Raw genomic sequence first — 25,905 nt, forward strand, 5'->3', positions numbered from 1 at the left:
CCCTCTTTCCAGCACAAATCTAAAACATAGCCCCATACAAGCTACTACAAAGAAAATTAACTCTATCCCAGTCAAAACCAGCATAAGCTTTAATTGCATTTCACTCTGCAAAATGAGTGCAACAAAACATGAGTCATCCTTGCAATGTCTTCCATCCTGTGCCTTACCTGGGTCCCATGTCTTTGCCTCTCCTGCCATCTCTTTCTAAAGCTTTCCAGGAGAAGGTAGGCAGTGGAGGAATAGGTCAGGCTGCAACACTGGATATTTCTAGTGTAAAACTGATTATATTTGGTATGGAGATTACTGAATCTTAGTAAATATAGACACCAGTATGGCATTTTAAAAGCTTGTTACTGGCAGAAATTTTGAAAGTATCTTTTCACTAACTTGAATGTACAAGTGTGATAGAAAGTGGACACAAGAGTTCTGTGTTTTCATAGTATTGGCTTAACCTTAGAGTGGTGGTCCTGCATATACAATGTTCTCAGCTGTCACTTTTTACCCATTTTAGTTCTTGTGACCTATATATGAAAGCTCTCTTAATAAAGAAAGAAGCTTTATTTATTTTTTTTTTCTGCTCCATCAGCAAACTACTCAAAAAAAACCCCACCATGATTCTGCATTATGGAACACAACTTTTTAATACTATAAACCGGTACTGTAATAAATGTTAGGCCCATTTCTGATTTAGTGTTAAGCAAGAGCAAGTTAGGAATTCAGGGAAGTTACATCTGTGTGAGACTAACATAAATGAGAGAATGATCAGACTCTGTGCCCTAATTTTCCTGACAAGGCCACAAAATAAAGGCCCCCATAGTGTGAGCTGAGCTGTCCAAATAAAGGTAGTTTGATTTTTCCGAAGTGCCAGACCTTTGCAGATGGCACTGAATCCATGCAGAGAGGACCTCTATAAATCACACTGCTTTTGTTTAGATTGCTAAATGAATACTGTCAAGCTTGGGATTAGGAAATGAGTGCTGCATATTTTGAGCTGAGACATTAATGGATTTGCCAACATGATAGAACAAATGGCAAAACTCTGGAGGTAATTAAGCTGCATGGAAAACTCTGATGTCAATTTGATTTACTTATTCCAAGTAATAATTTAAATTTCCTGGATTTGCATTTATCTGTGGTTGTGTTTGATAAGTTTTGTTTGTGTTAAATCTATGTTTCAATTTAATTCGTATTTGTGATCTAGATACCAACAGAGTAGCTTATTTTAAAATACTTCAATGAAAGCACCATATAATTCTTAGTAAGATTGAAAACTTCTTGATTTTGTCTCTAACAGACAAATAAGTAATTTGTAGTGCCATTTCAAGTTGCTATCTGTGTTCCCTTGAAGGACTAGATTGCTGTGGTACGCATGAACCATGTTTCACACCAGGAGACATTTCATTGTGAGGTGGTTTCCATCGTTACCAAGCAACAAAAAAACTCTCTGCTCACTCAATGGCTCTGTTCTTTTTGTAACATACTTGATATATCTCTTTTCAGGAAGGAATTCACTACTTAAACCACTGCCTTGCTCCTCATGGTTTCTGTGCACTGATCTTCTGCAGGATGACCTCTAGTTTTACTGTGGTTTGTTGGCTAGGACTTCAGAAACTTGGAGAAACAGGAGCAAGTGGAATCTTTTAAGTTTAGTGCCACATAAGAACGATAGAAGAGAATGACTGTGCTTTCCCATGGAGCTGAAAGGCAGGCAAGTGCCTTTAAAAAGTCCGCCTTGTCAGTTGAACCGGTTCACAAGATGGATTGCCAACAGCATCAAAGTCCGTTAAAGAAGATGCGCATGCCTGTTGTGAGAGGTCCTGAGAACAGACGTGGCTTTGCCAGCTTTGAAGAGAAAAACAGTAATTCTTTCCTTAAATTCAATCCATTCACCCCTCCAGTAGGGCCGAATTACACTTTACTCCCACAGTGGGATAACGTGCCTTTAGTAAATCCCTGCTCAGGTTTTGTGAGTCCAGGAGCAGATGCTGACCTGCAGCCCAATGTTGGAAGAGCTATTGAATCCCTGCTAGACTACAGTGGTGTGAAACCTCACCAGTGGGTCCCCATCACAGGAAAGAGATGCCAGCCTGCCCACAGGAGGCAGATGATCTTCCTGGAGAAAACTAGCCAGGACAGAAGGTAGAACTCCAGGGCTGTTTCAGCTGCTTCTGTCAGGGCACGACTCAGAGGTAAAGCAAACTACTATTTTTATTTCTTAATCCCCAAAGAAATTGGTGATGCTTAACTAAAAAATAAAATTAGTTTCTGAACTCCATCCCCCAAGGTCCTGAAAGAACAACCTTATAAAATATATTTGCCCTGGATATTTGAACTGAATTTAACAACTGCAGTAGGGTGTTTATATGATTCATTGTCCCTGCTGTAGCAAAGAGGTACCAGTCAGCAAATTCTAATGAGCATTCTAATGCTAAAACCAAACCAAAACCAAAATCTTTGAAGGTAAATAATGTTTTAAAAAATCTATTTATGTAAATTGTGAAGTTATATACAATAGTTCTAATGAGCACCTGTTTTAATGTAAACCAAAATAACAAATCACTCCAGAGTCATGAAACCCCCTGGATATTTCTGTGTCCTTTAGTATTTCCTGACAAGCTGCAGTGCAGCCCATTTAAAGACCTATTCCAGTGTCTAGTTGATTGGAGAACAGAAGCTCTTTAGGACTGCCATCACACGTTGGACAGAGTACACGTTACCCTCTTATTTTATATGAATGTGTTACACATTAAGTTGGGTCTGGTCATTTTGTATTGACAGGATCAAAATGGAAATTCACTCTTTTTAACATGAAGCAAAATTGGGTTGGTGGTTACTATTCAGAATTTTATGATGAAAATTCTGGAAAGCAGAAATATCTACTCAGGGCTTCTAAAGGCACACATAATTAGCAATAAGCAATATGGTTGAATTTTTATAAAGATTAAGGCAATTCCAATGATTTTCATAGAGAAATGCTCATTACAGCTGGAAAAAATTTTATGAGAACTCAGGCAACATGCTCATAGATGAGGGGAGGAATTTCTTAGAACATAGTAAAGAAACATACATAAGCTCCTTGTTCCATTTTACTATACAGAGATAACACACACTTCACAGTTAGCTATACTTCATCCATGTTACTGTCTCCATAAAGTCTCTACGTGCTACAAGTTCAGACAGTGGTTTTGGAACAAGTTTTGTTCCTTGTTTCTGTCTTAAAACTTTGCATTTTAAATCACTTTAAGCTTAACTACAGTCATATAACAGAACCCAAAAGAACCCAAGAAACCACAAGGGATAAAAAAATAGAGTCCATAATTTTCCTTTTTTTTTTCTTGCGCGTCCCATAGAATTTTCAGTCTTATTTCTCAGTTACTGTGTTGTCCATTTATATATGGAATTAGACCTCAGACATCAGTCAGAACTGATCAGCTGTTTTTTTCTGCAAGCTTCTGGAAAAGTGAAGGGGAAGGAAGATTTGAGATACGCAATTCTATCTGACCATTAATTTTTCCAACACAAAGAAAAGCAGACAGAGACAAAGATAGAGATACTCTGGCAGATAGAGACACGCCTGAAATGAACACAGACAAAATCTGAAACTGAATGTCATCAAGTCAGGAACCTGGGTTACAGTCAAGAAAGCGGTCTGAAATGCAGAGTAGTTCCAGAAAGCAGATAGAAACTGTTTGGTGGGTTTCTGGTGATTTTTTTGTTGGGTAAAGTTCACTATTGAAGTGAAATACTGACTCCACTGAAGGTGTCAGAAACAGTCAAACTTAACTCAGGGACAAATCTTGAAATAGATAATAGTCCAGCATAACTTTCTTAAGGAAAGCTGTGCAAATGTTCTTCCAAACCTAGCATTCATTTACAAGTTATCCTGTGATGCTGAGGTATTAACTACAAATGTGTAAATATAGATATAAAAAGTAGTTGAGTTTTAAGCTACTATATTTAATAAGACTGCATAAACAAATTCCAGATTTCAGCTATGTGATTCAGAGCCCAACTACCAACCCCCAGGCACATGATGTGATGAAAGTTGCTAATCTTTCTAGATAACAGTCCCAAGACATTCCACAGCTAAGCTGTTTGGGGAAGTTGTGCTGAAAGAGAGATCAGTAAGGCATTTTACAAGCAAATTCTACAGTCACTTTCTCCACTGTGTTGGGGGTGAATGGAAAAAAAAGAGAGACAGAAGCAGCCTTTGAGACAGATGAGCTGAGGTATATAAACATCTGCAGTAGTCAGGAGGTTCTCTGTTGTGAGATGCAGTGCTATGGCTTTGGCAGTCAACAGTGTTACTTTGAACTTCCCCAGCAGTCTTTTGCATCTACTGAGCAAAGCCAGTTTATTGAACAGTGAGGCTCTGTGATAGCAAAGCAAAGGTGAGAAGCTGACAAAGAAGGTCGTTCTGAGACTGAAGAGTCAGAGCCTGCCAGAGAAGGGAGACAGCTGAAGAGCCATTCTTCATGTATTCTCGCTCAGTATAGGGAAGGTGCTCAGTGCTAGAAGACGAGGTCTTTAGGAAGTTGGCAGTGTTTGCCTGTAGAGTCCCCTTCTTTCAGTCACATGACAACAGAATTTTGTAACCTTTTCTCTGTGGTCTCAATTTTCTTTGCAATGTTTAAGAGGCCCTCAGAATTTGAGCGTGCAGGTATATCTGTACCTGGAAACCTGGTGATGAAGCCCTCATATCCAGTTTGTAATTATTATTCTGTTTTGTGTGGCTTAGCACAGAGATGGGCATGGGGATGGCAGAAGGAACCAGGGTATTTGATAAGTCTGATAAAGAGCAGAGATAACTTCTTGCCCTTCCTGGAAGCTGACACATCTGTAGACACAGTTTTCTTCAAAAACTGGGAAATGGGAAACACTATAGAGTTTACCTATAGACTTGATAGTAACCCTTTTCTATGAGAAATAAGCTGTTAACTCATGCCTCTACTAGAGTGGCCATATTTGAATTTGTCCAAAAGCCCAACTAGTCCAGTATTCTATCCAAGACTGTGGATAATTAACAAAGAATATCATCATACTTCCTCTGCATATTTTCCTATCATGTGATGTTTTGTTGACCACGGGTTCATGACCAGGAGATGGTGTGTTTGTAGTTAGTAGTCATGGAGTCATAGACTTGGCTTCACTAATATATCCATTTGCTTTTTGAACCCACCACTTAACTTCCAACCCACTATTTCCAGGTCACTTGTGAATATGTTAAGCAACAAAGTCCTAAGCCCAAATGGGTTACTCCAGGTCTCTCTAGCAGTTATCTCCATCCACCTGGAAAATTGATCATTTACCCCTTCCCTCCTTTTCTGATCTTCTAATCAATTATTTATCCATGCGGAGATCTTCTCTTTATTCCATTGTTACTTTAAGAGGCTCTGCTGAAGAACTTTATCCAGAACTTGTTGAAATAATTGTGGTCACTTTATACTAATTTCCCATTGGCCTTTGTATAGAAGGAGTTCCCTTCGCAGTGCTTCCTCTCCTGAAGCAAGAAGCCTTTTCTCCAGAGTAATCATTACTCTGGAGAAGTAATCATACAGGGGTAATCCAGGATTAAGCAGCACATTGAGTGTGAGGCATATCAAGGTAGGATTCCAGCCTCTCCTACCTTTCAAATAATGATAGAAAATGACTGTAGGCAATGCTGGTGCAGCCCCAGTTTGTAACATAGGTACTTGGTGAGATAAAACCTTTTACCTGCCTGCAGAAAGAGAAAGAAGAAAGATTAGTCAGAGGCAACAACATGTAAAGCAAAGAGCAAAAAAGTGTGCAACTTGAAAAACATCAAATTAACAATTCAAGCACACTCATAAATAACGTGCATAGCTCATAAGTATTGTAGCATATAAACAGAGTCAACTAAGAATGAAAAGTGGCCTACAGTAAGCTCAAGAATATCTGTGCTATTAAATAACTACCTGTAACACAATGAATTGTGTAATAGCATACTGCCTAATAAGCTAGTAGGTCATCTGGAAATAATGCATAAAAACTCAGAGGGCTGAGCGCCATTGAATAAAACAACTGTGGTTTCACTAAGGATTTGATTATTTATCATCCCTACAGTTATGTATTTCACTGTGCATTTGTTTTTCATTTCCCTAAGAGCAAAGTGATGCTTTCTTCATTCAACAACTTTGTTCTTTCTCTGTTGCTTCTTTTGTCATGCATGTCTTTCCAATATAAACTGATGGGGTTTATGCTTATTTATAGTTAGTTTTCAGGGGATGATTTGTAGCTTTTTCTTTCAAAGGAGTAAGAGAGGTAAGAAGTAATGTTAATGGGTTATATTTATTTTCCATATATAAAGAGAAGTAGAATAATTAACCAAAGAACAAAGCAAAAGAATCTGGAAGAGTTATCTGTAAACCTTTCATTTGGCATTATTATCTTTTGCTGGGCCCACTGAAGTCAATACTCCTACTAAATTTAAAATATAAGAGGTCAAAAACAGTGCACAGTTTTCAAATGGCAGTGAGGTGCAGTGAAGCTTGTGTGGCTGCTGGTTTTGTGAAACCTCTCTGCATATTTCTTCATATGGTGACATAAGAATTTAACTTTTTCCTTTAAAAACAAAACAAAGAGATGTTCTGGCTTTCATGGTTTCTGGGGAACAGCTTAGAAATATGAATGAGTACATTTTCAGTTTCTGACTCAGAATCCAAGCCAGAAATTCCCTAAATTCATTATCCGTCATTGAATCCTGCTTTGTCAGATTAGGAGATGAGTTTAAGTAATAGACTGAAACTGACACTATCATTAAGCTTGTCATTACTTAAAAGTGACAAAGCCAAGACACTGAGTTCCCAACTTGGACAAGAACGGATCATGCCATTTTCAATCTTGTGGACTGAGCAAATCATTAGCAGCATTGAAGCCTCCAGAAAGTTGACTTAAAGAAAAAATTATTGCAGTTTTTATGCTAGATCTTTCCACTGAAAGAAAAGGAAGTAAATGTTAGAAGATTAATCATCCCAGCAGTAGGACAGTAGTGTCAAGATGGCAAATTACAGTATACAGTACAAAAGCAGAGGTCTCTAGAAATTCATATGTACAATTATCTACATGTCCTCCTAAGGACATTGTAGCTGACATGAGTGTTTTACACATACAACACAAAGAATAACAGTTGCAACCTTTAGCTCTTTAATCAATGAACCAGAGGAAGACTATTTTTATGGAACTACTAGGACATATGAATGGATATATTTGAGCCATCTACCTCTTTACTGTAGAGGGCACTAGTACATGCATACCTATTAAGTAATTACAACATTTCAGACATAAAACTTAATGGAAACATTCACATATGAGTACAAGTCGTATATTTGCAGATAGCATTTAGATTTTACACAAAGCTGAGGCAATGAAGATGCAGCTGCAATCTTTACTGCAAGCACATTACCTGTTTAAGAGACACTTTCCAAAATGATTGTTTTAATTTTGAAAGCTCTTCACAGTGCAAAGATCCACAAATTCTGTCAAGCCTTTCAAAAGCAGCAACATAAAGTTATAGCACACTGTGCAAAAAGCTCTTTTAAAACCTGGGTCATATTATTTCAGTATCTACATACAACATTAGTATACTAAACTTAGTTTCTTTTACTGAAAGCTGTGACTTTCTTTTAAACTTTGTCAGAGTGATTAGTTCTGCAAGAACTCATTTTGCATTCTGCACAGTGGTTTTCAACTTTTAGTCTTTGAACTATTTTCTCCAAAGTATACCTAAAATTTCTGCAAATAACTAGGAAAAGTAACTCAATTATGAATTAGCTTAAATTTCCTACATAAAGGTCTTCATATGCATTGGAGATTTTTAGGGGTCTGGAAGGAACAAGCAGGTTGAAAACTAATGTACTAATGTACTACTGAAGTAGTACATTCTTGATACTAAATAATAGTATCCAGTGTTCACAGAGAGACTGGTGTGATGGCTGTATGGCTGCCTACCCCTTTTACTGTAGTATAACAAAGTATATTTAGAAATACACCTTTTCCAAAGTCACGAAAAGCATTATGCTAGTTAATGGCACAGCAGTTCAGATGATACTCTCGTACATATCCCTTACCTTGTTTACGGGATTATTTTGTGAGTTTCATCCTGATTCCCTAAGGAGACAGGTTGTTTCCATTCCTCTTGTTTATTTATCTATTGGTTCTCCCCTAGTAACTTTTAACCCCATTGGCCAATTTCTGCCAAGTTTGAAAGAGATATAAACATCTCAAGGATAATTGCATGCCTGCAAGATTTTTGAAGATTGAAGTCTGGGGAGACGAAAGACATAAATGAGTGTTCCTCTTGAGAGTAACTCAGGCATTATAACATCTTTCTATTTGGCAGCAGCTCACTTGGTTATCAGCATGTGTATGCTGGCTCACCAGTCAGTCAGCATGTATGTGACTCTACAGTAACTGGCCTCTTGGTGGGTAAGCCTGATTTACAGGACCCGGTCAGGGAGAGCTCAAATTATTGGAGTATGAAGTTGGGAGGATGAAGGAGAGAGAGAAATATCTTTAGGAAATCGGTCACCTACTGCTCGTGGAAGGAATTGTTTATTGCTTTCAGTGTTGGCAAAAATTATGTAACTGTAGAAATGCAATATGTAATTACTAGTTCGGGTTGCATTAGCAAGCTTTTGTTATTATATTTGATAATTTGGATACTTTCCTTTATACAGTAAGTACTGTACATGAGAATATGTGAAGTAGACCAAACCATAGCAATGTATGTTGTGATATCATTTATCACTTTCATCTTCCATGTAATTTAATATATTTTTGTGGAAGTTTGTAATTCAGAGTGGTAACAGGTATCTGGACACTGGTGCATCAATTTTTATGGGAAGCCACGAATTGTTTTCATCCAGTTTAAAACAGTAATGATTGCTAAAAATTGATTAACACAATAGGAAGCCCTTTCTTTCAGGTTGGAGAACTCCAGTGAAAGTTGCTCCTGATCTACCTGACCAAAACCATATCTTTGCATTTTGTATGGATCCCAATCTCAAGGCAAGTGTCTGGTGCTCTTCTTGTAATGACAGAAAACATATTTAAATAATTTTGTTTCTAGTCTGCTTTCCATTCAACAAACTTTGGCAGTGATTACAGTAGTATAGTGACATTTTCATTTCTTCATCTAATTATATTGAAATAAGAACTATATTTCAGGTAGCTGTATGTTAGCACGACCAGATTTTAATGGTGGCTATTGCTCCAATAATTTTCATTTTTTGTACTGTTACGCTGGTTAAGGCATTTAGACGGTAATGTGAGACTGATACAACCAATGTCAGTTATGTGTAACTGGAGACAGAGTTAGAGCAAAAATACCAGAATGTACAAAAGATACCCAAACCTCATACTTGGTATAAATACTCATATATTTAATATTTAGGCACTGCCTTATTTGGTGCAAGTCACAAACAAATAAGTAAATAACAAACCATCAATGATTCCATAGCGCAAGTCTAATTAAGTCTTTCCTATACTGAAAATGTAATGGCATCCTTCTTCCTTCTACACTGATGAGACTATTCATAGTCCTTAAAGTGTTGCACATGCTTAAATAGTTCTTTAAGTTGGACACCTTTTGTAGCAATGAACATCATACAAATAAATAAGGCATATGTGAGGGACCGCAAAGTGCATTTGCTATGCCATTTTATAAATAATAGACAAATGGAAAGCTACATTCTTAAGGAGTAGAGAGGCAGTGACATTTTAATTTTTAAATTTGTATTCACTATATTACATTTTCCTTCCTGAGTAAAACTCCTCAGAAATAGATCCATTCTTGATCTCCAGTGCTGGCTGGTGAAGTATGTGAAATTGCATGTTTCACATTCTGATGCAAAAGAAGGTAGTAAACTAGAAAAATGCAGATACATACAGTTCACCCTTTAAACAAGCGATCATAGTATCATATAGGTAGATAGCATTGCTTTCTGACATGTATTTGATTTCTCTTAGGAATCAAGTGATCCTTCTGCAAGGTGGAGAGAAGAAAAAGCAGGATACTATTTCTGCAAGTGAAAGTGAGACACCATTTCTTTTAAAAATAGTTTTTGCTTGTGCTTTATTTTTTAATCTTTTTGCTACTATGTACCTTTAGGTAGCAGGGCATATAAGACTACAAACAATTTTTCTATCACTCAGAACTTCTGGTGTTTTAACAGCATTCAGCATAGGATTCATCACATGAACTTTAGTTATCTAAAAGCTTGTGTCCAGTCTGTGCCTTTCATCTCTGCTTCCCCTATAGGCAGTAAAGAGAAGCTGGAGTTTCCAAAAGGGCATTCTGTACATCTGTCTTCAACGGCTGTCACAGGCGTGATATGACTGGTGTCTAATCTCTATTTGTGTCTCGTCTCACTTAGCTGATTATTCAAATTTAGACGAAATAAATCCCATCATCACTGTAAGCTTATTGGAAGATAAACTACCTCTTTCAGTTAGTGAGTGAGACAGTTTTAAAGAAGATAAGCCTGTGAAACTGTACTATAACTATGTGTTCCCCAACAAGCAAATATAATTCCAGGCTTTTCATTTCCCTTTAAACTAGAAGTACACACCTTTGTTATTTTCTACATCCTTCTTTGTCGCACAATTCCTTATTATCTAGCTACTGATGTCATTCACTAATGGTTATATGGGAACTTTTTTCTCTTCTTTTTTATTGTTGATCTAGAGCTTATGAAGAAGTTCCCTGGGATAATATGTTAGCTTCCAAAATCCAGCCTCCAGAATCGACAGTGGAAGTGTTGGCTGATCCTGTTTCCCAGAGTTTTGCAAAAAGGAGATACAATCCTGAACCTGAAATAAGGCAAGACAGTGAACGATTTCTTGTCAACTGGTTTTAGGTTTTGTTAATGAAATGTAGCCTAAATTTTGTGTAGGTCATACACATAAACCCACAGCAATGTTTTCAAATAAAAACAGTACCAAGTGAGCATTTAAGGTCATCAGCACACTCCAGTAATTGCCTCAAATGATTTCATAGTTTTTCCCTCCCCCTCCTCTGTAAATTGGTACGGAAGAAGATATGCATGCACAGTACCAAAGGAGAGGATAAGGATATTGATGAAAAATTGGTTGATAGGAATGATGCTGTACCATAACAAATCTCACGTTAAGTTAGCTTACTTGTGATTATTAACTGTAATAATTATTATTTTTACTAAACTAAAATTCAGTCCTGCAATTGGTTCTGATCGCTGCATGAAAATCTATTAAGCCACATTAATTAGGTAATGTTGCCTTACAAGAACCATCTAATTATGATTTTAGGTTGTTGGAGCCTTCTGGGACAGATTTCAAACAAGGTCTTTTACCTCTCCACAGAGACCTGTTGATTTGTAAGTTTCATTTTTTTGTGAATATCGGGGTCCTCTAAACACTTCCTTTATGAAGTCTGTGTACAGTTAATTATTTCAGAAGACTAAATTCAGCAGCATTCTATAACTAGAGAAGTTAAGATATACAATAACTATATGAAAAGTATACTCTAGCATGCTTCTCCTGTGAGAGAGTTAAATATAAAAAGCAGAACAGAAGAAATCTGTAAAGTCAATGATTGTCATGACTTCATACATCTGATGTTTTCATTAAGACATGACATTTATGAAAACACCATGGTAACCATACACATGTACAAACTCAAGGTTTTATCTGCTGTCTATAGAATCCAAAACAATCACCTGTGCATTGATGTCTTTTCTTCACTCTGTATTTCGCCTATTCTGTCCTATCTGAGAGTGGGGCATTTCAGATGAGCGCAGTAAAGGGTGACAGGAGGCTCAGAAGGCCTCAGATAGGAGCCAAGTAGAGATGCGGAAGGAAAGGTTGGTCAAAGCAAGATAGGAGAACTAGAACTTGCCTCCTTTCCACACTACGAGCCAGCAGGTTTGCTCGGGCAAACTCAAGGGATAGGTGTGCTGCTGGGCACAGTCAGGCATACAATGGGAGAGACGGGTACCTCTGCAGGGTGGAAGGGAGATAGAAAACGCTAGCATTATGGTTTCTTGAATGTTGCTCTTTCAAAGGAATATAGACATGGACAGTGAGAGCAGCTTGCAGGGACAGACCAAGAGAGAAATTCAGACCTGATGTTAAATTTTCCTGTGTTCTCAAGAATTGAATGAGAGAAGTGTTACAAGTAGAGAAGCAGTTCATTTTTAAAGAAAACTTGCTTGTACCATCCTAGGAAATTGACTGAAGTCCCAGTATCTGAGGATAAAGATTAAAAGACAGGATTCTGCCTGCTGAACTGGGTCATTTAGCATATATGCCAACCTAATCATTTACCACAGTCTTTTACCAAATTCAAATGCATCATTCCAAGAGCAAAACTTTGACTTGTCACCACCTCTCTTTTGGGACCTCATAAATATTCTATCAGGTTATTCTGTCTGGTGAAAAAAAGGTGATTGATCTATTTTGTATTTAACAGTGTAAGCTGAAGCTCTCGAACCTGTCATAGCCCTTTGTATATGTAAGTACAATGTCCCTGGGTTGTTTCTACTTCTACATTTTTGATTAAGCCCAAGCAATCTATCTCTCATTTTCTGAAGCAAGAGTTGTAGATGGACTATGTTATCTAATCTTAAGATGTTTTCTGGTGCCAAGGGAGAGCATGTGTTGAGTCTCCTCTGCTTGCAGGTGACTCCAGCTTTTTACCTGTAAACTAGAAATCAGGATTCTGTCATGTCCTCTTTGGAAGAATATCCCAGTCTGATCATGGGCACAGCCAAAAGGAGAAGAGATGACACATTTCTATCTTATTTCCATTCTTTCCAAGCCTCCTCTCTGTACATATGTACTAGAGCTGTCATTTGTTATGTGCTGCAAGTTCAGCAGATGATTGTTTTCACCTTGGGACGTGCCAAGCACACAGGGCAGTTAATGTCCATGTTTTTTCTTGTGGACCATTTTAATAAATAACTAGAATTTTGGAGCATGCAGTATATGGTTCAGCTGCCTCCACCAGCTGTCTTATGAATAATGTACATATCTCCGATTTCCTTTCTATCCAGACAGTGGCTGTGTTGGTGCAGTAAATTTTGAAGACATTAACAATGCCGATGTAGACTTAATCCCACTTAACAATGTGCAAACTTCAAAGCCTTGCTACACAAACACTGCACAGTATGTTTCTCTTTTTGGCACAATTTTGATACTGCCTCTTGAGTTCTTGTTACTTGGGAAAGGGAAAGAACCAGTTAAAGATCTGGTCTTGGGCCAAAAGAATGAAAAAAATTGGGGGGAACGCTCCTTATTCTTTTTAATAACTTGAATGAGGTCTGTTAACACAGGAAGAACAGTGGGCTTTCAGACTGAAGCTTGAACTTGAAGAGTCCTTTTTAATAACTGAGTCAGTAGTAAATGGCCTACAGTGGTAACTGCCTCCAGTGGTCGGTGTAGGTCTGTATAAATCTAAGGGACCATTCAGCCTAGATATACAAAATCAGTCAAGGAAGCTGATACAAAAATAAGCAGAGAGATGTCTACTGAGATGATGGTATAACAGATTTTATCCATCAATTTGCGTTATGGTAAGCTTAAATGCAACCTGTTTTGACTAAGTATGAATTTGTCATAGAACATTAAGGCCTGATTCTTTATTGTATCACATTAGTGTTATAGTTCCAGGGAAATTATGCTCCTAACACCTTGCATCATGCTTTTCAACCAGAAATGTTGATTAGGTTTTTTTCCATCCAGGAGTTGCTCTGTGGCCCAAGTGACATCTAGTACAGAATGGTCATAATGGACTGACAACAACTGACTGTCGGGCCAAAAACTAGTGTTCTAATCCTGGGAAGTAAAAGCTGCCCGTGGTAACACCAGTGTGATATACTGTCTTGGTATAATGAACTCTTCACAATTGGCAGGCTCTGACCTAGGCTGGGATGGAAATCAGAGTATACTCTCCCTCCTGTTGTTAACCTTGCTAGATTAATTGCAGAACCAAGTTTTAAGAACTCAGCAGGCACCTTTCCATTTTTTTCAATTGAGAAAGGTTGCACGTGAAGCTAGTCTGAGCACATGTCCTAGATCATACCCCAAAACACCTGATTTACGGTTTCTAATGATGCTGGTACTACCTAACTCAGGCATTCCTGTAAATGTCCAGCAGCAGGAAATAGATTTGTGTTACATTCAAGGCTCAAGTGGGGAGGACATGGAAGAGAAGGTTCTGAGCTTAGCATGCGTCAGGAATTATTGCTGATGCCATTCTGAATAGAGTCCTTACTTCCAAAAAAACTATGTTTATTCTCAAACTATGCCATACTTTCATACTTCAAATGCCTCCTGTTCTTTAGTATTAATGAACAGGTCTGTTGAGTAGAAGCGCATGTGCCATTGTTTGAATGGGCAGTATGACTTGAATACTGCCTGTCGCGGTTTAACCCCAGCCAGCAACTAAGCACCACGCAGCCGCTCGCTCACTCCCCCCCCCCCCCTCAGTGGGATGGGGGAGAAAATCGGGAAAAGAAGTAAAACTCGTGGGTTGAGATAAGAACGGTTTAATAGAACAGAAAAGAAGAAACTAATAATGAGAACACTAATAAAATGACAACAGCAATAATGAAAGGTTTGGAATGTACAAATGATGCGCAGTGCAATTGCTCACCACCCGCCGACCGACACCCAGCTAGTCCCCGAGCGGCGATTCCCCGCCCCCCCTCCTCTGTTTATATACTGGGCATGACGTCCCATGGTATGGAATACCCCGTTGGCCAGTTTGAGTCAGGTGCCCTGGCTGTGTCCTGTGCCAACTTCTTGTGCCCCTCCAGCTTTCTTGCTGGCTGGGCATGAGAAGCTGAAAAATCCTTGACTTTAGTCTAAACACCACATAGCAACAACTGAAAACACCAGTGTTAACTCAAAACATAGCACTGTACCAGCTACTAGGAAGACAGTTAACTCTATCCCAGCTGAAACCAGGATGCTGCCATGTTAAAAATATGTGATTTTTAACTTTAGTCACTAGATGGCCGTTGAGTTTGCAAAAGCTTCCTGAATGCCATTAGGAACACCTTACTTTTAGCTAGATCACGAACATTGAAATTCAAAGGTTTTCACTTTAAGCCTTTCCTAAAGTTGTCTTTAGTAGTTTGAGCTGGTATTAAGCATTTATTTGCAAATTTTGAGAAAGTAAAATGGTAAAACTAACAACTTAGTGGTAAGAACTAAAAATGATAAAAGAGGAAAGAGACTGTTCTGTTTACTTAATCAGGTTTTGTCTTTGCATAGGCCTTTCCTTTCTGTCCTTTCAGTGGTCTTGCAACGTCCACATCTCTGGGGAAACTACAGAAGATATACTTCACTGGAGGAAGCAGAGGGAGAGAAGCTGTAAAAATATTGCCCTCTGTTCTGAAGAAAAGGCACAATGCTGGGCCTTACCACATATAGCAGAGTATGTGCTAAACATTCCTAGTTGATGGGAGCTGCCTTGGAAGTAGCTGGAATTTCTGAGCTCCACCTTAGGTCTGTTCATTTCTGTTTCTTACATCAGTTTCAGGGAGAATGCATATCCTTTTGCAATGCATCACATGCTGTCACACACATGTGTGGGGAACAGCACGTCATTCTTCACACAGCCTTACTTATTACAGCAGTAGGTTCACAGGCAAAGTAAGGTGCTAAGCATTGTAAGATGGTCAAATTTGACCCGTATGACTACAACCAAACCTATTAATACCAAGCTTTTATGTACATAATGCACCATTCTGATTGTTTTATCTCGCCTCCTGCACAAGTCATCTGATTTCTCACAGCCTTCATCTAACTTTTAACTTCTGCTTGAATTAGAACATAAAATAGTATAAAATTATTATTGAGAAACGTGCTTTAAAAATACAGGACACATAGCGTGCAACATAATGCTGAACAGAGATTTCTGAGTTTGTAGGGAAGTTAGCAGAGCTATTAACCCTTAGTTCTGCCTCGTCATACTTCTTTTGCTGTAGAGCTTTGAAGAACAGAAGCTGATGTGTACACTGTGCTGCAAACTGACAGACATCTTGTCTGGTGCTATTTGCAGCGTATGGTATCATGGTGCATTTATAAGTTTGAGCAACAGGTTCTGTATTACCTTCTCCAGTATTCTCTATGTAATTTTCCTGTTTTTTAGTGAGTGAGGCTATGGGTTTCATTGATTTCTGGCAACAAGAAGACCAAGATCTCTGAAACCTAAAAGATTCTGACATCTCAAATCTGTGAAAAACTCAATTCCACCTGAAAAATTCTATTAAGTTTTTCATATTTATTCTCTGTCTATGATTGTCAGACATCAAGATTGCTATGATTTTAAGTGGAAGAAAGAAGAAAGTCAGAAAGAAGACATAAAAGTGATGGCTATAATTTTTTTTTCCACTTTGTGTGTTTGCCAGTAGTTCTGGAAAGATGTGTAAAGGTATTAAGGCTGCTAGACTCCCACCAAAATCCTTGAGAAGTTAGATGTATGCTTTGGATTTAGAAGCCTAAATATGCTTTGGAAGTCTGTAAAATGTAAAAATCTCTTTGTAGATAGTCACTTTCACTCTTTCATGGACTAGCAGTTGCACTTCCTGCCTCTAGCACTTGGGCAACAGCATCAGTGCTCAGGCATTACTCCGGAGTGAGACACTTTTCTTCCCCAGACCATGCAAGAAAGTGGTTGCCATTCAAATTATTAGCAAAGCTGAAACTAGCTAAGAGTCATCTGTCATATAATTTTGCAGAGACAAACAGGAAGAGTGGTGAACCTGGGCATATCTTGTATGTTACCCTTGTGCCCACCCTCTCTTCCTTTTGGCAGAACAGGAAACCATCTTCTGTTTTTCTTCTTTTTTTCTTAAGGAATTAGAAAAAAGATAAAAGTAATGATTTATGCTGCAGTTGAGCCTAAAAGCCCCTAGTAGAAGATCAGTGTTGTGAAAAGCTGCTGTGCATAAACCCAGCACTCTAGATAATACTCTGAAGTCCTTAGCATGCAATTTGGAAGTTTTACAGATGGGAATCCAGGTGCAGTGTGATTAAGTGGTTTGCCAATCCCATTGGGAATCTGTAGCACAGTTAGGAATGAAACTGCATGTATCCTGAGCCCTAGCCTGTGCCTTTTTTTTGCCAAACTCTGAGCTTTAAGCCATTGAAATGATGCTTTGCTGAAAATTGGTTTTAAAAAATAGTAATTAGCACAAAATTATGGCCATAGTTCTTAAAAGTTAGGCTGGGACACAAGTGAAGACTTAGGAATCTAAGTCACTTTTTATCCAGTTTTTCGCTGTGGTTCAGACATGGAATATCTGTGGGAGCCTTCACCACATGTAAAAAGCCACGTCGTAAGTGTTGCGATTCATCTAGAAGTGCTAAATTTATGAATCCAAACTTATTAAGCAAAACTATGTTTGTGATCTGGTGGCAGTCTAGGATGATCAGTGGGCATTTCCCTAAGGGAGCTGTGGAAGTGCTTTTCTCAGGTCAGACTTTTCATCTTCACACTTGACCAAAGATCCTGGTAATTCAGTTCCTCTCATTCTCTTCCAGGCTGTCATTAAAGCCTGTCTTGGGGGAAAGGGATCAGTTACATCATCTCTTGAGTTCTGTTCCAGCCCTGGAATGTAGCATCATTCTTAATATCCTTGGTTTGTGTATGCACTCCTGAATTTGCTTTAGGATGAACTCGTTCCTCTCTTTCATCCTCGATTAAGTTGCAAAGTATGCCTAACAGCTGGAATCTTCTATCATTTCTTTGCCAAGGGCAACATAGAAATCTTTTTTAAAAAAAAGAGCCAGTCAAAAAATTTGGAAGTTGTTGTGAACTCTGATAATCTCTTTCTAATGCAGCTCTTTTTCACCAACAGATCTCCAAAAATCTTTTATAAAACCTATCATGATCTTGTTTTACAGCTCAGTGCTCTTGTCGAGTGGACTACATTGTCAGAGCACAGGACTTGTAGGCTTGACTCTCATCTTTTTATGCCACAAACCAGCGAGGTTCCAAATTGAATGCTTTGGTTCTTTTTTGTATTTTCATTGTATGTTGCTTGTGTAGTTTTGTTAGGTATGCTGGACAACAATTGTCCAGTGGCTCAAGTGGCTTTTGTTGTATTTTTAAATTTACTGATTTTTTTGTGCATATTTTCACTTTCTTGTGGGTTTTTTTCCTACTTTCTCCACTCATCTGCCTACTTTAAACTCTCTTCTTGTATTTGCTTCCTTTTCTTTCAAACCCATGAAGTGTAAATTCCATTGGAATCAGTGAGTTAAAGGTATCTGCTGAACAAGATTTCCTGAACAGGGATAGAATTGAGTTCATATATTTTGCAGAACTGAGACCTCTGCGATATGTTTTAGACTACTTTGAACTCTGAATTGATTATGTCTGTTTTCCTTGGTTATTTTTTCTTTGTTTCTTACTGATTTGATTATGAATTATTTGCTTAGAATATTTATTTGTGGAAGATGAATTCTGCATTTGGTTTTATATGTCACATAGCTAACCATATACTAGGTAGGGAAGCAACTGTGAGCTAAAGAGTATGTTTTGTGCAGCCAGCCAGGCTTTCAAAAATAGCTCAGCAACCACACATGAAAACCAGTATTCTGAAAGAGCTCCCATTCTGGGTGCACGTTGATTGCTGAGCTCCTGTGAAAATCTGGCCACAAACACCACAATGAAACTTTTAGGTACTGAGCACTTTTAAAAATCTGATCCCCTGTGTGTAACTGCTGCTTCAACCCAAATGTGTATCAAGGAAGAGGACGACAGTCTGAATTCTGAAGAAACACTGTATTTTCAGCTCTCTTGGGCAAGTTACACAGAGGAGGAAACTTCACAACACAGCTACAGTGACTTCCAGGAAGGCTCAGACTGCTAAATTCTCTGGACACTTTTGAGAGGCTCCGTGTTATTAATAAGTGAAAATAAGTAATGACCCAATTCATTCTTTCTTGTTATTAATAACTACTTTGAAAAAATCTTTTTCTTATTCAGAAGTGCGTTTTGAACCTAATAATTTTGAAAACCATAGAGAAACTGGTTTTATTGCATCATATGGATTCCCAACATAATCATCTGCTGTTCTCTTTTTCTTAAACATCTTTATAGGTATGTAATTTTATATAATTCTTTTCACCCCTAGTCACCAGCTTTTTCCTTTGTTGACCTCTTCCCCAATCAGCTGCTGAAACAAGGTTATGCTCTATGTGGTATTTTAGTTCTGCAGGTGTTTCAAGGGTCAATGGAAAAAAAGCCTCACACGCTGGTGATGGGGATTTCCTTTGTAGCATTCATGGGCAGGGCTCTGGTAAATGCTCAGTCTGACAGACACAAATAACTCTCCTCCTTGGCATTGTTAGAACTCCCTTACACCCTCAATGAGTTAGCAGTACTTAGTGTAGTAACAGTGTAGCACACTTAGTGCATTCCAGCATACATAGCAACAGTTCATACCAATCAGGTATCTGATTATCTGACTTGTGCTTTCCTCTTTTGTGTGTCTTTTGTATTATAGCACAGCAACTTCCTGATTTTCACTGTGGTACTTACTGGAACCTACCTCTTGAAATTTGTCAAAAGCATTTAGGACAGAGATTATGTTTCCTTGTTCCACATTAAAAGCCTCTGCCTCCAGAATTAAGTAAAAATCTGGCAGTCATTAACATTTTAAAACTTGCTACTCATAATTCATCAGCTCTCCTAATACTCGGTAGAGGGCAGTGCTTACACAATACATATGCATTCTAACAAAGTGTTACTTACTTAGCAGCACTTTTGAAGCATCAACTAATTCATTGCCATAACAGTGGTGAAGTAGATTATAGTATTAGTTTTTGAAAGATGAAGACTGAGGAGGCTGAAGTGACTTGTCCAAGGCCACAGAGGTTGTCTGTGTCAGAGAGAAGACAAAATCTGACCAAAATCCATTTCTGGAAGCAGTTGATTGAAATGGGAACTTAAGACATAGAGTTTCTAGGAAGACAAAGTCCAGAGTGTTTCAAGTCGTGCAGTTCTTGCACAAAACTGTTCTCTGAAACTACCCTTTATTCTTGGTTTCTCAAGCACATTGGGCAAAATGCTACTATCACATCAGTATATCTGTGGTGACTTCAGTCATATTTCTTCAGTGTAGTCAGCTTCCAACTGACTCTGTGTATGCATCCCTTATCATTTCAAGTTACCACAGAAACCTCACAGGCCACAATTAGCTGGGGACAGGACCCTCTGCTGCCTTGCACCTTGCATACTCATTTTCATGGGCTGCCTAAGAGCTTTCCCACAATGCGTCTTTTCTTCAGAAACTGACAGCTTGTCTACCATGTATGCCTTTTTAATGATCTTCCAGTTTGAGTCATTTGGGGGACTGAGGGTGGGGGATGCTGAAATATCCTACTTAGACATTTTCCAAATGAGATTTTATTGCTGGCTTGAAATGCTTCCTTGTTTCTGAAAAGTAATACCCTGTACTAAAAAGAGGGGTTGAAAAAGTTGAAAGCAGAATAAAACTGTTTGAAACTGTAGAAACAAAATGTTCCAGTTCAACATGACTAAAAATATTTCTGGGGAATTACCATTTTGATGGTTTTATCCTTTTAGAAACCCCAAGTCCATTTGTAAATACCCATTCCCTATCCTGCTTTGATCGCTGAGGGAGAAGGGTATGAAATGCAACCCAGAATGCTCTGTTCAAAAATCCTGTTGGTCCCATTCTTCGCTCTGCATGGAGCACCTTGTTTTGACTTCACAAGTTCTCTCAGGTATATTCTTTCCCAACACAAGAGACTGTATGCTCTGAGTTTCCTGACATAGGATCACGTCTGAGGCATTTTTACCACAGGTTATTCTGCTTGGCAAATAGGATCATGGAGTAAAAGAAGGGCCACAAACATGTGACATGTCAGTCTTCCTGGAAGGGAATTTGAGGTGGAAGCCAGCTGCGAGTCTTACGTACTGTGAGTGAGACCTGAGAGGCCTATTTTATAATTGCAGTAGCCAGAAGAGCTAGTTAATGACTTAATCTGGTGCTTTAGTTCTATGAGATTTATACAACAGTGTTTCTAAGAAAGAGTAAGATGTTAGGAACTCTGCTCATAAGTGCAAGGTAAGAATCTACCAGATAGCTTTCACTAGATAGAATTCTTGCACAAAGAACTTGGATACCTCAGTCGCTTAAGCTGAAGTGCTAGATCCAAGGTTTTCAAGAATTACAAATTGTTTGGGGGAATATTGATTTTGCTCCTATAAAAACAGCTGACATGGAATTTACATGGGAAACCTGGCCGTCCAATGCCCTGGAGACACCCTAGACCATCATTTGTAAACACCATCACAGATCTCCTGCGGGTCCTGTGCTATAGGGGGTTATCTCAGATACCTTAAGGCATCTCAGATAGCTCTAAATGTCAGTATGGGTGGCCAACTAAATTAAGTCCACACTGTTTTTCCTGAACGCTACCAGGAAATAAAAATCTTCAAAGACATCCCAAGGTGGACATACAAAATAGAGGCACACCAAAACAGAGGCACTCGGAATCACTACATTCCACTTAAAAAATCTTAGAGCTTGCACAGATTCAACTGTCAACACTGTATGTTTCTTACTGTTGGGACTAAGAGCTGCTAGCATGATAACAAGTGTATGAACAAGAGAGATGTCATGGTTACAGAAAGAAAACTTGATGACGACAGCATAACCACAGAGGAGTTTTGTATGTTGCCCAGTGGTAGCCTGGCACTTAGCTGTTTTCTTTAGCAGCAGCAATCTGGTTTAGCAGCTCATCAGAGAAAACACAGAAGAGCTAGACAGCATGATCCAAAAACAAAAAACCAAAGGGGTATTTTTTTAACCTCAGTTTCTTCTGCTTTATCGCATACATAACCGCAGCACATTTTTTGCATCTTCTTTGCAGGTTCCCAGGAGAGCAGCTGCTTTACTGTAGTGTAAGCTTTCTTACTATCCTGGTACTTTTAGCTTCTCTCTGCCCACCTCTCTTCTCTTTCAGAGCTACATCCTTCCCATGTGTTATGAATATACCAGCTTCTGTCAATCCTTTCTAACAGACAGTCTAGAACAAGGCTTCATCTTGGGTCATCTCTCAGGCTTGATTTTTGGGTCTCGTTTGACCACTTATGATGCTTTTCTATTTTCTTCTAGTTTTACAAGATTTAAAGGTCAGACGATTTTATCAATCAGATGCCTCACAGTGCATAATGTATTCTAATACCTCCAGAGTTGTATAGTTATTATGTAAGTTAACTCCAAATAGGCTTATAAGATTTTGCAAGTTAATATGGGGCTTCTTGTGATATCCTTCTCTTTGTGACACTCACAAAATTTCAAGGAAGTCAATGGAGTTTCTTTATTACATGTGAGAGATGTATCTTGGTATGTAGCATGTCACCAGGGTAATAAAACTCTGTTGGCAGTCTGACTGATTCTTTCAAAGTGATACCACATTTTCAGGTTTGCATGAATGCATGTGCTTATACTCACACACACCCAATGTCCATTGTGTCCCTCAGTGGGATCTCTGCACATGCAGGTGAAATTTTCTACAGAGTTATCTAATCTGCACATAACCTAACAATTGTCTAGTTTGACATGAAAAAGCAAATTTGTCTGCAAGCCATTTTGGCCAATTATGAAAATATGTTCTACTGCTGTACTAGATTTTCAGGCCTACTTGTTACCCCTGCATGGCCACTGTCAAAACAGAGAGCAGATTTTTCACTTGCTCAGCCAACTACTTGGCCATTCCCTATAAGTAACAGCTTCCCAAGTGCTGCAAAACTGCTGTACTGATGCTACAAAGCCATCTTCTCTGTGGGGTCATGTACTGGAGCATGGCCCAGGGAGTATAGCAGTGTATGAATGTATTGGTTATTGCAAGGCTACTCCAAAATAAGACAAAGGACTAGATGGTCTTTCTGCTAAATATGGGTACAAAGACTACAACATATACCACCAATGCTCCTGTGGCACGTACAGTTCACCCACACTCCTTTGTTATAACTGTGGTAGGTAGATACAGCATTTTGTCATTATCTCTGCTATTCTGGTGAGGAATTTCAGAGCCAAGTTTCCTAGTACACAAGTCAAAGAATTTTCTGATAAACCACATCTCGCACATATGTCCAGTTTTGCATCCTGTGCTGAACTTAGTTGCGGAGAAGTAGCTGATCAGCTGTACTGAAACTAATAGCTCTATGCACTTTATAATTAAAGGAACTGTTTATTTTTACCCAGAGTACAGGGGAACGAAAAAATACCTCAGAGATTATTTTAAAGGAGGCACTGTTATCATTCATGCGGTCTGAAGACCTGCAAAACACTAATGGAGGCAAGGTTTACAATCCCAAATATTTAGTTGATTCAGCGGGTGAAACAGCTTGTCATGAGCTCTTACCTCCATGTGTATGGGCTGTCTGGATATATGTATAATTCAGCAGTGTCCTATTTTGAGTTGTCAATATAGAACAGTACTGATAATACTCTGAATAACTTTGTACTGAAAAAAAGCTGTCGTATTGGGGGTTTAGATTGTTTTATTTTTAATCTTCATGGATTATCTCTCTGAATTCATATTAGTACCTTCTTTTTTTTTTTCTTTAATTTTGTTCATCTCTGCTTCATCTTGCAGCAATTGCTATCAAAATTTTCTGTTGTGCTACGTCAGATAAGTAGAATTATTTCCTCCATCTCTTTAAGGAACTTTCTTTTTGAATTTCACATTAAAACTTAGCATCAGAATTAACAAAAGGCTTTAATTTTCCAAGATGTGGCACATACTGTCTCAATCCACCGGTGTACTCGAGCTAGAATTTAAGTCGATGTGTCCAAGTAGTGTTAATAATATTACATATACTTATAAATACATTCTTAATAAATTCTAGGGGAAATTTAGAGAACTTTAGAATCATTTGGGAAATCATTTATGGTTTAAGCCATGAGAAATCACACCTGTTGGCCCAAAGCCTGCTACCTAAATTCCATATTTGAAGCTGGAACCTAAATATGAGCTAAATCTGTGTCACATTTTTAAAGAATATTTCCTTGCTTTTTGTGTTCTATGCGAACCCTGTGACCCCATTTTTTCTTTGAGATTGAATGTTGCTTGTAATCATGAATATCATACAGTATTCAACCTAAAAAACTGAAGGGGGAAAAAGAAGGAAAAGTCACTAAAGAACTCACTTTTGCCATGTCTAACCAAAGATTTTGGGTCGGATCTTCAGCTAGATCATCATAAAGTTGTTTTGCTGATCGTAAAGAATCTGTGCCAGTTCATATATTCTAAGGACTACTCATTGTATTATGAAGAATTTTTACCCCATCCATCTTTAATAAACACTAGCTATTTTAGAACTGATCTGTAAGTCATATTTCAAGCCTATAGTCATTTAATTTACCCTTTCTCTGCCCCCATCCCCCCTTTAACTTTTTCCTTTAGCACTCCAAATATCCCTGGATACACTGGCAAGGTTCATTGGTCAGCAACTCACCCGGCAAATTCTAATCTTCCATCAACAACCCCATCAATAATTGCACAAATGCATGGGTAGGTATGAGGTATATTTCTCGGCTTGTTCAGAAAGATTACAGGGAAAATCCTAATTGCATTTATTTAGTTGAAGAACAATTAAATGTTAAGCATGACATTCCATTGGCTTAAAAAATACAGAGCAGTTGGGGTTGGATCCCACCACATTATTGTCATGCTAATCTGAAATCCTTCTGAGGTTTTAGAATTTTTCTGGAACATCATAAGGTATGTACTGGGAAGGTACCTTAATACTGAGGTAAATCATGATTTTTAAATGTAGATTATTTCTACACTGAGAAATTTTTTCTTTAGCTATAGTCACTAAGTCATGGTTTAAGTGACTTTTTTTTTTGATTGATTGATTGATCTGTGTGTGTTTTGAAAGAGGCCCATGAATGTCAAAGTTAAGAATTCCCAAAGAAAACTGTGTGGTGTTGTGTTTCCAAATTGGTGTTGGCAGACTTATGAAATGGGTATTTGCTATACAAAAATAGTTGTTAAAAATGGGTGGGTTTACTTAGAAGGCAGTGAGAGGCAAATTCATGCCATGCCCCCACACCAATGCAGCCCAGGACCCTGTGCCTATGAAATCCTCATAATAGCCCTACATTGCTATTGTCGCTACCTCATGAAGTGAATTAGTAATCTTTATTCTCTCTTGCTCTTCCATACAAGGCTTGTTAAAACTATGGGCCAGTGAAGTATTCAGGTGTCTACCTCTTGTAGGTTTCAAACGAGCCAGACACTTCAGAGCAGCTGAAAACCCCTTTTCCTTTTGTTAGCACAAAGAGCTTCTGACATTGGCAAAGGACCAACCTAGCCTTTCTCCCAGTAGCTTCAGAATAGCTTAATAACTATTTTTTGTCCCCTCTCTCCTTTATGATTTTGTGCTTTAGATTCTGATTTGTTGTCATCCATGATCATCTAGGACATGGTGACACTATCCCAAGTTTCCACATTTTCCTGAGAAATTTATCTTCCACTAACTGTTTAACTGGCTTTAGGATTCTGTTCACAACACATCACACTTCTTTTTCAGCACTGCCAGTGAAAAGTACCCGGAAAAGGCTTGAGGAGCTTTAGGGAGCTGCCTGGCTTTTAAAGAATTCACCTTGTCAAGTGTTTCATTGTTGTGCAAAATGCACTGACTTCCATTTCTGCTGCCCTCCATCCATTCACCTCTGCTCTTTTTCTCTTGTGGTTATACTTAGAAAATAGGCAGTCACCTGTAGTCACGGTTTGCTGTTGACAGGGTATGAAAAGGTGCAACAGAGTCCTGAGTCTCTACAGGCTAATAAAGCTGAACTCAGAGCAGCCTGATGCAAGACTAACTTGCTTGTAAATGTCACAGGCAAATAA

At 38.4% G+C, this 25,905-nt stretch overlaps 1 protein-coding gene across 1 annotated transcript; it reads left to right on the forward strand.

The window, feature by feature from the left end:
- The first annotated feature begins 1,507 nt into the window (after positions 1 to 1,507).
- On the forward strand, positions 1,508 to 25,619 carry SPATA48 (spermatogenesis associated 48). Its single transcript, XM_052788188.1, is given in 9 exon segments — positions 1,508 to 2,189; positions 8,945 to 9,027; positions 9,988 to 10,052; positions 10,706 to 10,862; positions 11,305 to 11,372; positions 12,467 to 12,508; positions 13,054 to 13,161; positions 24,454 to 24,561; positions 25,586 to 25,619. Coding segments are annotated over 9 exon segments (1,179 nt in total). The 5' UTR covers positions 1,508 to 1,675.
- Positions 25,620 to 25,905: the final 286 nt, after the last annotated feature.

This window comes from Harpia harpyja, chromosome 5, assembly GCF_026419915.1.
Source record: "Harpia harpyja isolate bHarHar1 chromosome 5, bHarHar1 primary haplotype, whole genome shotgun sequence".
In the NCBI taxonomy this organism is placed as follows: Eukaryota; Metazoa; Chordata; class Aves; order Accipitriformes; family Accipitridae; genus Harpia; species Harpia harpyja.